This window comes from Pseudophryne corroboree, chromosome 6, assembly GCF_028390025.1.
Source record: "Pseudophryne corroboree isolate aPseCor3 chromosome 6, aPseCor3.hap2, whole genome shotgun sequence".
NCBI lineage: Eukaryota > Metazoa > Chordata > Amphibia > Anura > Myobatrachidae > Pseudophryne > Pseudophryne corroboree.
The window spans coordinates 339,307,740-339,321,819 of NC_086449.1; the positions used below are offsets into that span (position 1 = coordinate 339,307,740).

A 14,080-nucleotide genomic window follows, 5' to 3' on the forward strand; every position below is an offset into this window, starting at 1 on the left:
TGTCTCCAGCTGTTCTCTGGACCTTGCCCTTATTAGGAGATCGTCCAAGTATGGGATAACTAATACGCCTTTTCTTCGAAGAAGAATCATCATCTCGGCCATTACCTTGGTAAAGACCCGAGGCGCCGTGGACAATCCGAACGGCAGCGTCTGAAACTGATAGTGACAGTTTTGAACAATGAACCTGAGGTACCCCTGGTGTGCGGGGTAAATCGGAACGTGTAGATACGCATCCTTGATGTCCAAGGATACCATAAAGTCCCCTTCTTCCAGGTTCGCTATCACTGCTCTGAGTGACTCCATCTTGAACTTGAACTTTTTTATGTAGAGGTTCAAGGACTTCAGATTTAGAATAGGCCTTACCGAGCCATCCGGCTTCGGTACCACAAATAGAGTGGAATAATACCCCTTTCCTTGTTGTAATAGGGGTACTTTGACTATCACCTGCTGAGCGTACAGCTTGTGAATGGCTTCCAACACCCTCTCCCTTTCGGAAGAGACGGTTGGTAAGGCAGACTTCAGGAAACGATGAGGAGGATCCGTCTCTAATTCCAACCTGTACCCCTGAGATATTATCTGCAGGATCCAGGGGTCTACCTGCGAGTGAGCCCACTGCGCGCTGTAATTTTTGAGACGGCCCCCCACTGTCCCCGAGTCCGCTTGAGAGGCCCCAGCGTCATGCTGAGGTTTTTGCAGGAGCCGGGGAGGGCTTCTGTTCCTGGGAAGGAGCTGCCTGTTGGTGTCTCTTCCCTCTTCCTCTGCCTCGTGGCAGGTACGACAAGCCCTTTGCTCTCTTATTTTTGTAGGAGCGAAAAGGCTGCGGTTGAAAGGTCGGTGCCTTTCTCTGTTGGGGAGTGACTTGAGGTAAAAAAGTGGATTTCCCGGCAGTAGCCGTGGCCACCAAGTCTGATAGACCAACTCCAAATAACTCCTCCCCTTTATACGGCAAAACCTCCATGTGACGTTTTGAATCCGCATCGCCTGTCCACTGTCGTGTCCATAAGGCTCTTCTGGCTGAAATGGACATAGCACTCACCCGAGATGCCAGTGTGCAAATATCCCTCTGTGCATCACGCATATAGATAAATGCATCCTTTATTTGTTCTAACGACAGTAAAACATTGTCCCTATCTAGGGTATCAATATTTTCAATCAGGGATTCTGACCAAACTACTCCAGCACTGCACATCCAGGCAGTTGCTATAGCTGGTCGTAGTATAACACCTGCATGTGTGTATATATTCTTTTGAATAACTTCCATCTTTCTATCTGATGGATCCTTAAGTGCGGCCGTCTCAGGAGAGGGTAACGCCACTTGTTTGGATAAGCGTGTGAGCGCCTTGTCCACCTTAGGGGGTGTTTCCCAGCGCGCCCTAACCTCTGGCGGGAAAGGGTATAATGCCAATAACTTTTTTGAAATTATCAACTTTTTATCAGGAGCAACCCACGCTTCATCACACACGTCATTTAATTCTTCTGATTCAGGAAAAACTGTTTGTAGTTTTTTCACACCATACATAATACCCTGTTTTACGGTATCTGTAGTATCAGCTAAATGTAACGTCTCCTTCATTGCCAAAATCATATAACGTGTGGCCCTACTGGAAAATACGTTTGAATTTCTACCGTCGTCACTGGAATCAGTGCCCGTGTCTGGGTCTGTGTCGACCGACTGAGGCAAAGGGCGTTTTACAGCCCCTGACGGTGTTTGAGGCGCCTGGACAGGCATTAATTGATTGTCCGGCCGCCTCATGTCCTCAACTGACTGTTTAAGGGAAGATAAACCATCACGTAATTCCACAAATAAAGGCATCCATTCTGGTGTCGACCCCCTGGGGGGTGACATCTGCATATTTGGCAATTGCTCCGCCTCCACACCAATATCGTCCTCATACATGTCGACACCACGTACCGACACACACCGCAAACTCACAGGGAATGCTCTAATGAAGACAGGACCCACTAGCCCTTTTGGGGAGACAGAGGGAGAGTCTGCCAGCACACACCACAAAGCGCTATATATACAAGGGATATCCTTATATTAAGTGCTCCCTTATAGCTGCTTTAATATATATATATATAGCCATTAATGTGCCCCCCCTCTCTGTTTTACCCTGTTTCTGCAGTGCAGGGGAGAGACCTGGGAGCCGTTCTGACCAGCGGAGCTGTGACAGAAAATGGCGCCGTGTGCTGAGGAGATAGGCCCCGCCCCTTTTTCGGCGGGTTCTTCTCCCGCTATTTTTCCAGTCAGGCAGGGGTTAAATATCTCCATATAGCCCCTATGGGCTATATGTGAGGTATTTTTAGCCTTGTATAAGGTTTATATTTGCCTCTCAGAGCGCCCCCCCCCAGCGCTCTGCACCCTCAGTGACTGCCCAGTGAAGTGTGCTGAGAGGAAAATGGCGCACAGCTGCAGTGCTGTGCGCTACCTTATGAAGACTGAGGAGTCTTCAGCCGCCGGTTTCCGGACCTCTTCACGCTTCAGCATCTGCAAGGGGGTCGGCGGCGCGGCTCCGGGACCGGACTCCACGGCTGGGCCTGTGTTCGATCCCTCTGGAGCTAATGGTGTCCAGTAGCCAAGCAGCAAATCCACTCTGCATGCAGGTGAGTTTACTACTTTCCCCCTAAGTCCCACGTTGCAGTGATCCTGTTGCCAGCAGGACTCACTGTAAAGAAAAAAACCTAAACTAAACTTTCTCTAAGCAGCTCTTTAGGAGAGCCACCTAGATTGCACCCTTCTCGTTCGGGCACAAAATCTAACTGGAGTCTGGAGGAGGGTCATGGGGGGAGGAGCCAGTGCACACCACCTGACCTAGTAAAGCTTTACTTTTTTGTGCCCTGTCTCCTGCGGAGCCGCTATTCCCCATGGTCCTTTCAGGAACCCCAGCATCCACTTAGGACGATAGAGAAACACTGGGAAAAGTTCTACTAGTGATTTCTGCAGCGCTGCTGCTGCGCGCAGGACTCTGGAAGGTATTATAAGTAATGGGTACATGGTGTGCGGTGCGGGCCCCCCTGGACCTTGCCCTGTGCTGGGCGGCCCCCAGCATGCGAGTATATGGGCATAGATTTTGCTGCCAGAGTAAAATCTGCAACCAATTCTGAATTCACTGTGCACCGAGCAGAGGTGCGGTTGCTGACGTGTAACCAGAGGAGGACGCACCCGCCGCCACCGCACAAACAGCACTGAGTCCCCCTCCCTTCCCCTGCACAGCAGCAGTAATAGCACTACAGAGAGGGGCGTGCCAGCGGGCGGCTGTCTTCCGGCGGACTGACGCACCGGGCTCCGCCTTCTGCTGCCCACACACGACGGGTGGCTCTCGCGAGATTCAGTGGCTGCCTGGTGCGGGAGGAGACCGAGGGGTAGCGGCGGATACCGGAATCCAGGCCCGAGAGATTGGACACCGAGCCCGCTGGCTGTGTCTCCCCTCTCAGTGCGCACATGGACCGCTGCGACCTCCGCCCCCTGCCTGCAGCCCTCCTGCTAGGGCTGATGCTAGTCTCCTGCGGCCTTCTCCCGGGACCGGCCACCGGCGCCCAGAACGGTAAGCTGGGGGTGTGCATAGTGTGTTGGGCTGCGGGGGGAAGGTAAGGTTGGAGCAGCGAAGGGCTGGCGCAGCGCGTTTCTATAGGAGATAGACAGCTTCTAACTATGTCCATATAGGAATGACAGGTGTAGTAATGGAGGAAGGGTTAGCGCAGTGGGCTGTGTACACATGATGTGTATGTGCTTGCTCTGGGCGGTGATGGGGATCTATCTGCCTTGTAGAATGACTTGGTTACCCTGTTTGGTTGCACCAGTGATGTGATGCTGTGGCAAGAACGTATTTTATCACATTTCTGTTTCAGGGTGCTGCCATGAAAACCATTAACGCTAATAATGAGATTCTTACTAGACCATAGTATTCATATGCACATTCATATGTATAGAGCAAGACGCCGCTCTGTCTGAGACTGGCAGGGTGTGCAGTATGTGCAGAGCATTACTTGTTTAGCAGCCTCTGCAGTCACTTGTTGTGTGTAATGTTGGGACCCTTATTTTCAAAGTGTGTACACAGCGATCCGTGCTGTGCTTGTACTTCTATTATTTGCACCTTGTCTAAGAGCCATTTGTGACTTCATATTCCACCATAGCCAGTCACAATTGGCTATGTCTTGTTACCGTGCATGTATGATTTGTTTTGTGGCCTTTTTGCTCCTGTTCTTTGGCATTAAATTTGATCAAACTGTCTGTGTCTACCTGTGCAAAGTAGGCAATCTGTATTCTGTCACCATTGCAATCTTGTTACGTGTGCTTGTTTTAAATATGTCGAGGTCTACCAAACATTGGGATTCTTATGACATTTTTGACAAGGCTTCCATTATAAAGGAGGAGTGTGTATCTGCAGAACACTCAGAATTTTTTTTTTTTTACATCCACTGGTATCTGCCAAGGATTCAATTACCATGGGTGTGAACAGTATATTGATTTATATACATGCACAAGTGAAATTACTTACTATGAGCTTGTGAGGGTTAACAATTATGTAGTCTCCATATGTTAGCATGACATATAATCAGGCTATTAACAATCCATAGCTAAGATTGAAGGAACTGCCTTATGTGGAGGACCTATATGTCATGCTTTTTTTTTTTTCCCCCAATTTTTTATTTTTTTTTGCACTTTATTTTCTTCCTTGATTTATAGGGTACATTCAATCTCTTCTGGCAAGTTAAGGGTTTATCTAAATATATGTATTTTTAGTTTTTAGCCTGGTAAAATTTACTTTCGGAAATGTATCCTGGTGTATCTTGAAGATGAGAGGCAATCAGAATAAAATATTAATGTGTTTATAAACCTGATGCTAGACAGTAATAATTTATTAAGCCTACTGTCAACTGATAGGTAAATAGGACACTTTTTTTTTTTTTCTCTTCATTTAGACCCCTGTTTTGAGGCGAATGGGTATTATATATTTTTTTGTTTTTACTGAAGAGAATTTTTTTTTTTTTTTCAAAGCCTCTGTTTGGAGGGCTGGATTTATATGGGCAATAAATGCAAAGCAAGCCTCATTGTGATTGTAGTATTGCCATTTTAAATCCTGCCCTCAAAACCGCCAATAATAGATGGCTTTGAAAAAAACGCTTTTCAGTAAATATATCCCAAAGACTGACAGTGATTATTGAAGGAATCCTTAGAACCCAATAAGTCCAGGAAAATGCATATCTGCAGTTGAATTCTAGTCCCGGGCCTGATTTTTATTTATATATTTTTTTTCTCATGGGGGGGGGGGAGAATCAATCAATTTGGGCGTCGTGCTAATGAATGGGTGCCCGATAAGGCAGTACGGGTGGTATATATTACTGCCTCAGCACTGCCTCAGCACTGAGATCATGGGTTTAATTCTCACCACAACCCTATGTGGAGTTTGTATATTCTTCCCATGCTTGCGTGGGTTTCCTCTGACAATCCAAAAATATATTGATAAGTTAATTGGCTCCTTACAAAAAATTAGCCCTAGTGCGTAGGCGTGTGTACATGGGCAGACTAGTACCCCTTTCACACCGCACAAATAACACGGGTCAGCGCGCGGTGTGAAAGGGGCATAGCCGAAATCCCGGGTCGCCTGACCCGGCAAGTCAACCCAGGAATAAAGCAGTGTTATTCCTGGGTTGAATACAGGGTCAGTGGCAGCGTAAACAGGCTCCTGGGTTGATCCGACCCGGGACCCGTTCACTACAATCGGGAGAGGCGGCGCGGAGATGATCCCGGCATATTGCCCGGTCAGGGAAGCCAGCATCAGCGTCCAATGTCGGATCCCACCCGGGTAGGACCCGTTTACAATTCCCGGGTGGGATCCGGCATTGGCAGTGTGAAAGGGGTATTGTTGGGCCAAGTGGTTCTTATTTGCCATCACATTTTATCTTTCTATGATAGAACAATTAAATTGTTCCTCCGATGGTGCGTGAATGCTGTGGGCGACCACATTTCTGCTTGCAGCCTCCTACGGTGGCAAGCAGAATTGTGTGATAAGTCCGTGGTTTGGGTATTGTAACCAGGACTTTTAGTAAGTACCAAAAACAATTGAATTGCTTTGTTGTGCGCCAAATAATTACTGCGGTGCTCAAAACAATTGAGTCCGCCCCCCGGAGCAGTCATCATAAACTTATATCTGTGCAAGCAGGATTCTTCTCAGGGCTAGTTTTGGTGTTAACGCTTGTGGTAATAGCGTTGCATCTGACTCTTAAGTTGGACAATGCGGTTTGCCATGACTGAACCTTGGATATTAGTTGTGGTAAACTGCATCTCCTGATTTAAGTGGTTTTATATACCGCATGGCCAATTAAAATAGCTACTGGCATTCATCCCAGGAGCTTAACAAATTTGTAGAATTGAGTTTGCCCAATATTGTATTCTTGTGTGAAATGACTGTCATACAGAACCTGCTACGGCACCAGGGTGCCGATTCAATCCCACAGGGTCTATTCAATTGTTGACCCTGTTGAGTGCACATGCCTCATATGCACACCCAATAGTACCTGGTTTAGCAGCAGAAATGTGCTAAAACCCACCTAAAGTACAAGTTAGGATGCTCAAACTCCCATTTGAGCGCCCAAACCAGAGTTTACGCACATTTCAGCACGCACCTCAGGCGGCTGTAAGCTGAAATGTGTCTTCCTGGATGCTTGCTCTCCCGAATGTAGCAACAACTGAATTGCTCCGTTGGGTGCCATGTAGTGGTGGCAATTGAATCGTCCTCCAAGCTTTTGTATAGAAATATATTATGTGAAAACGAAGTTGGCTCATCCTAAAATGCAAACAGTACATTCAAGGTTGTTGGGGTCTCCTTTAATGAATAGTGGATATAAATGACCTTGTTATACATATGTATTTGTGCATGTCTTGGTAAGGTTTCAGATGAGAAACATTCATTTTAATAAGAACGCAAGTAAACTAGGGTTAGATTTGTTGAATCTGGGTCACAGTGTGAATGTTTTCATTTGGTGGCTAAAATAGCAAACTTACAGTGATGAGTACTGTATATGGGCCTTAACATAGGGGTCGATTCAATTCTCAGACAGTAGAATAGCACCGGGAGCTAATTCCAAGTGGCACTGAATTGTAGAGAATTCTTTTCTCATCCTCCCCCGGGGTATGCGAGAGGAAATCCGACAAAAGTGCTTCCGCGAGGCTGATTCTGTCGGGAATCAGCATCGCGCTGGGGAGTTAAGTCGGAGAATGCCCGTTCTCCCGACAAATCAACCTGTTAAGTCTGGGAGAACGTGCATTCGCCGACTTAACATGAGCTGAGTTGATTAGCGCCGGGAATTAGCTCCCGTCGCTATTCAACTGTCGGAGAATTGAATCGACCCCATAGTCAGAATTACTATGCTAAATTTGTCAAAATTAACATTCCTACCAAAATTGCACTAATTTCCTTAGAGACATGAGATGTTACTGAATTGGAGAGAACGTACAGAGGATGTCTTGATAATTTCATAATACGTCATCTGTGATTACAACCAAGCTCAATATCGGTTACATGGATTTCACTTATTGACACATGTACGATGAAGCTTGCATACAGGACTGGATAAAAATGAGTCACTGCAATTTATCTCTTGTATGATTAAAGAAAAAAGTTTCCTATTACATTATGATATTGCTGCACCCGTTTGTCTACACTCTCCTTTATTTGTAATGGATGCATTTATCAAGTGTCTTAATGGAATACGAGCAGTATTTGACCTATAGAGTACATGTATACATTTCAAGACACACAGCCTTTCCATTTCAAGCAGTCTTCAAATATTCTCTAAGTATCTCCATTTGTTAATGGAGGGTGATTGCAGCCTTTCAGTGAAAGAGTTAGCAATTTGCATATTAACCACAAGGTTGTTTTCACAAGGTCTATGCTTTTTAACATTTTCTAATAAATGATTTGAGATGGCAGGTTTATTGTTCCTTCTCATGGGAGCATCTCTGCTGCTCCAGCTCCAAGGTCTTTCTTGCCAAGGTCACAGCGATTGCTGTGATTTAAGATCCAAGGGATCCCTGGGAGGGATGTTCCTGATTGTTGCTCGAGGCAAAATTGAAATGTCTTAAGGAAAGTGCCGGAGGCATTCCATATTAATTAACAAATTCTGATTTATTAATCAGACAAAACAGCAAGGATCATTGGGGTCAATTCTATTCGGCAACTAAAGAATAGCGCCGGGAATTAGCTCCCGACGCTATTCAATTCAGCTCCAGTTAAGTCGGCGATGTCCCGTTCTCGCCGACTTAACAGGTAGTTTTGTCGGGAGAACGGGCATTCTCCGACTTAACTCCCCGGCGCGAGGCCGATTCCCGACAGAATCAGCCTCGCGCCAGCCGCGAGGCAGCACTTTTGTCGGGTTTCTTCTCTCATCCCCCAGGGATGAGAGAAGAATTCCCGACAATTGCGGGTCACTAGCAGCTGAATTGAATAGCGTCGGGAGCTAATTCCCGGCGCTATTCTTAAGTTGCCGAATAGAATTGACCCCATTGACTCTGTTTAGGTGCAACACCAGCACTGAACCACACAGCAATGGGCAGTTAGCTCTTATTTGTCTTAAGCTGGATATATATATATATATATATATATATATATATATATATATATATATATATATATATATATATATATATATATATATATATATATATATATATATATATAATCCAAAGTCATACCGGCACTCCAGAAGAGTCGTGAGGACAGGTGAGTACAATCCCTGCACTAATGTCTTTTCCTGTGGTGTATTTAAGTGTTGTGTGTGTATCTTCCCATTGTTGCTTAGCCCTGAGGACGGGGTGCTTTTCCCCGAAACATGTAGGCAAATAAAGAATTTTTTTCTGCATTTAACAAGTCTGCCTGAGTGCCACCGATTTCTACACTATATATATATATATATATATATATATATATATATATATATATATATATATATATATATATATATAATTTGTGTTTACGCTGTACTGTTGGCTAATAAACTGCCTTTAACACTCCTGCAACAGCCGAGAAAGGTAGGCTGCATCTCATGTACTGGTTCATATTTGTTGGGCCAAACTCCCAGGGAAGGGGTGTGTGGTTGCTGTAGGTCACTACAGGTTTTGCGCATAAATGCTATATTGGCATAGAAGATAGGCAGAAACATTTTATTTTTATACTATTATATACAGGCAACATATTTATGGCACTATAAAGATATTAAAATCAAATCGGTCACTAACCAAGTGGAATTTATATTCTAAATTCTGTACCATTTTCTCGGAAATCAATTAACCTCTCAGGATGTTTATTGGACTGTGGGAGGAAACCCATTCAAACACTAGGAGAGCATTCTGACTATGGAAATGGAAGGCGATCAATGTGCCCCAGATGGAATGGACCATATTAATTGAATTCCTATCATGGTCTTTCTTTGTACTTTTTTTATGCCTTCTATACTTGAAATATTGTACAATCTCTAATTTCATTAACTGAACTTTTCTTGAAGCGATCACCTTAAATTGCTAATCTCCAAATGTAAATGGGCAATAGTACATGGACATTCCCTCTAATTGGTGAGCTTGCCATTTAAGCCACACATTCTTATAGGATGCATAAAATCAAACATGCAGCGATCTTCATTGTCAAACATTAGCAATAGAATGGGTCTTAGAATGCCATCTCTCCAAGTCGATTTGTCAAATATCTGTCTCCTGCTAGTGCTGCATCAGTGTGGAAACGTCCAAGAGCAAGAAGGGGCTAGGCGTTGCTCCCACAGAGGATCAGAGTGTTAACAGGACACTTGCCTTCACCGAGGACACCTGCTCTGCTACAGTAGCCCGCAACTTGTGGACTTCTGGGTTAGCACTGATGGGCTGACTTAAATTGTTTGTTGCACCTGATCTCCCATCTAAAATGACATGGGAGGGGGATATTCAATTGTTCTTTTTTTTTTTTACTGTGCATATTGTGCCCAGAAAGATAAGATTTAACCGTATAAAGCAGCTAAACCTGACCAAAGTAATGGATGCAACACAAAAAATCCTGTTTGAGTGCCCAAACGGGTCGCTTTTCACTCATTTCAACCTGCCAGCATGATTTTTATTTTATTTTGGGGGGGGGGGGGGGGGGGGGGGGCGGCGGCGAGTTGAAATGCTGTCGCCAGTCTGATTGCGGCTGAACAGAGAAATAATTTAATAGCTCCATCTACTGGCTGCCTGCGTCAAAAACAATTTAATTCTGCCCACTGAATCCAATTGGGAGTAGATTGACTCATTTAGAAATGAAACCACAAGGTAATAATGATGGACAGGAGGCACCAAGAGTAACCATCAAAATAGGTGAGGACTCGGAGATGCTGGGCGCTGCTGATGGGAAGACTGTAACAACATTATAAATTGGCTTGTCATCCAGCTGAATTACGGTAGATGGAGACGGGAATAAAAATTTTACACAGAGGAGCACAACAGGGCAGGAAAAGGAAAGCAAGGGACTTGGGAATTTGGAGATCCACTTCCAAATGGAATAAATCGGTGAACTCGGCAGTGATACAGTGTGTCACGTAACATGGCTACAAATTGGTGTGGTGCAGTGGTTCTGAAACTCCGTTCTCAAGGAGCACTAACAGTCCAGGTTTGAAGTAGATCCATGCTTGGCCGCATAACCCAGACAGGTGCAGATTCTAATGCTTTGCTGGCTTTCATCAGGGAGGTTTGTCCAGTTTCTAAGGGGGTAAATCTAATAAAGCTTCTATAACAGAGAATCTGTGATGTTACCCATAGAAACCAATCTGTCTATCATTTGATGTCTATTATTTTCTAAAAGGCAATATAGAAATGATAGACAACATTTGATTGGTTGCTGTGGGCAACATCATCAATTCTCTGTTTTAGAAGCTTCAGTAAATTTACCCATCAGTGTATGATAGGCGGACACATCAAATAGTCAGCAGGCAGGGTCCAAGATACAGAGCATTTAATATTAAAGCCACAAGAAAAAAATCAGAGTAGTCTAACTGGAGCCAGCGTCGGTTATAGGTGACCTCTAGGAAGATAAATAATAGGTCATATAGTGGAGATAAAGAGCATAACACTGGCTCCCAAATGCAGTCAAGGCAACCCATCAGTTCAGCTTTTAAGGATACCCTTAGGCACAGGTGACTTGATTACCTCAGTCAGTATGATTATAGCATATGTGCACAAGCAGGAATATCCCTAAAACCAGGACTGTTGGGTGCTGCATTTTGGAACCACTGGCATGAAGCAAGTCCTTAACACTGAAAGCTCAGTACTCTGAACCTTTCCCAGTGTCAGAGTGAGAACATTTGAACTTGGCGTTAGACCTGATATCAGCAGTCACATGTCTACAAGTACATATTCCTGATACCTGCCTCTATAAAAGTGGGACACAGGCCTGGCAGAGGAGTATGGTACAAGGCAGCCCAATGGCAGAGGAGCAGGAAATACAGATTTTGTAAGGGCATGCCAGGTTCCACTGGTACAAAACTTAAAAATCACCTCTCCTCGCTTACAATACTTGCTACTAAATTTCAAACTACCAGCACAAGAATTGTTCATCAGAAGGGGGGGGGGGGGGGGAGATTTTAATCTGGCCACATGCGTCATGTCAAGTCTTGAATGTATCTAAAGCAGAAAACTAACAGAAGCCATAGTATAGAATCGGGGTTCATCTCCAATTTGTTATGGAAAGTTAAAAAATGCAATTATTACAAAGCACTAGGAGCCTGTGTATCCGGAGACAGTCTACCCAGGTTCCCAATCAACTCCCCAATAGGAGCAGAGTCTAAATAGAGCATTGGTCTTCCTCAGGAACCCCTGCAAGGTTGTTTGGGAGCAGCAGCATTAGGAAGTAGATTATGGGAACAGTCTGATATAATGAACAAGCTGACCAGAACTGAAATCGCATGGAAATAATGGACAAGTTGCATAGGGTGCCAGTAGAAGAGTGCTGGGTACACTACACACTAGACCAGTGATGGGGAACCTTTTGGCACTTCAGCTGTTGTTGAACTACACATCCCAGCATGCCCTGCTACAGTTTTAGCATGGCCAAATAGCAAAACTGTAGCAGGGCTAGCTGGGATATGTATTTCAACAACAGCTGGAGTGCCAAAGGTTCCCCATCACTGGACTAGACAATGTCGCCCATTCAGTCAATGAATAATATATCATCCCAACCGCCTGAAAGTGTGTACACCCAATACGTCTTTGAACAGTGTCTTTCACTGATCACCCATGCTGCACAGCAGATGTAATGTAATATAACCTATTGTGTGTGCGGATGACCAAATGGCAACACTTATGTTAGACGCAGGGACCTTTAGAAACTTCATCAAAACTGGGTATGACTATTTAAATGAAACCTAATGTGCGGCTGATTTGTAAGTGTGTGTGTGTAAATGTTTTTTTTTTCTCCTATATTGTTAATCTGGATGGCGGCACCTTTTGAAGTGTGTACACCTCATAACCGTCACAAGAGATAAGGAGATGTTGGCATTTGGTGACCGCTGATATGATGATTGCAACAAAAGGATACGTTGGTTTTCCTTAGGAGACATAGGATACAAAGCACTGAACCATCTGGAGGATGGGAGGTGGAGTCAGGAATAGTTGTTTTACATGGAGGAAAAGGCGTAGCAAGGATCTGAAGACAAGGGATCCACCTCCAATAGAAATACATGAAAATTTGTCCATGCACGAAGGTAATAGGTGGGTTTAAACTCTATCACATGACCAGCGCTTACAAGAGAGCATTCTAGTACAGCTGCATGGAACTCCCTTCAAGATGGCTGTCCACATGCCCCAGATCCTTCGGAGACTGGCAGCTCAGGGGAACCCAGTGTCACAATGGACTCGATAAATGCTTCATGGTCCTGCATGAAACAGCAGTCTAGATGAATTGATGATCTAAGACTGCATCAGTGTATTCGCCTCTGGGGAAGATGGTTGCCTCCTACGAGGCTCTACAATATGGAAGATTTCATGCTCGATCCTTCCAATTGTATCTCATAGACAAGTGGTCGGGTTCTCCTCTACATATGCACCTGAGGATACGTCTGTTGCCGAAAGCAAGGATTTCACTCCTCTGGTGGCTACAAATGCCTCACCTTCTGGAGGGCCGCAGGTTTGGGATTCAGGACTGGATCTTTCTAGCCACGGATGCAAGTCTCCGAGGCTGGGGTGCAGTCACTCAAGGGGAAACCTTCCAAGGAAGGTGGTCAAGTCTGGAATCCAGTCTTCCAATAAACATTCTGGGACTAAGAGCCGTATTCAACGGTCTTCTCCAAGCGACTCCCCTTCTACGAGATCGACACCTTGTCTGACTACACTTGAATGGAACGACGGTGGCCTACATAAACCGACAAGGCGGAACGAAGAGCAGAGCTGCAATGTCAGAGGTGACGAGAATCATCCTCTGGGCGGAAAAGCACGTGTTGGCACTGTCAGCAATTTTCATTCCTGGGAGTGGACAACTGGGAAGTGGACTTCCTCAGCAGACACGATCTCCATCCAGGAGAGTGGGGCCTCCAGTACATGGAGGTGACAAATCTTTGGGGGGTTCCTCAAATAGACATGATGGCTTCCCGCCTCAACAAAAAACTTTGGTGGTATTGCTGAAGGTCAAGAGACCCACAAGCAGTGGCGGTGGATGCCCTGGTAACTCCGTGGGTGTTCCAGTCGGTGTACGTGTTTCCTCCACTTCCGCTCATTTCAATGATTCTGAAGCTCATAAGGAGTATGAGTTCAGGCAATCCTCATTGTTCCGCGTACCAAGCCCTTCTTGGCCAGTCTGGATCTTCTGGATCTACTGCTGGAAGAGCCGAGGCCTCTTCCTCTTCGGGAGGACCTACTGCAGCAGGGGCCGTTCGCATATCAAGACTTAACGCAGCTACGTTTGACGGCATGGAGGTTGAACGCCAGCTCTTCGCTTGGAAGGGCATTCTGAACAAGGTTATTCCTACCCGGATACAGGCTACTAAAGGAGTAACGTCTAAACATTACATATTTTTCCAAATACAATGGTATCTTGGTGCGAGTCCAAGAAGTTTCCTATGGTGGAGTTTC

General features: G+C 45.2%; 1 protein-coding gene across 2 annotated transcripts in view; it reads left to right on the forward strand.

Annotated features, from left to right (window-relative positions):
• The first annotated feature begins 3,104 nt into the window (after nucleotides 1-3,104).
• The window catches only part of NPTN (neuroplastin), a 225,312-nt gene continuing 214,336 nt past the window's right edge, over nucleotides 3,105-14,080 (forward strand). Inside the window, exon 1 of one of the 2 annotated variants that reach the window (XM_063926468.1) lies at nucleotides 3,105-3,545. In XM_063926468.1, coding sequence (XP_063782538.1) covers nucleotides 3,443-3,545 — 103 coding nt within the window. In that variant the 5' untranslated portion in view covers nucleotides 3,105-3,442. The remainder of the gene's footprint in view (nucleotides 3,546-14,080) is intronic. The other variant, XM_063926467.1, reaches the window with a different exon arrangement.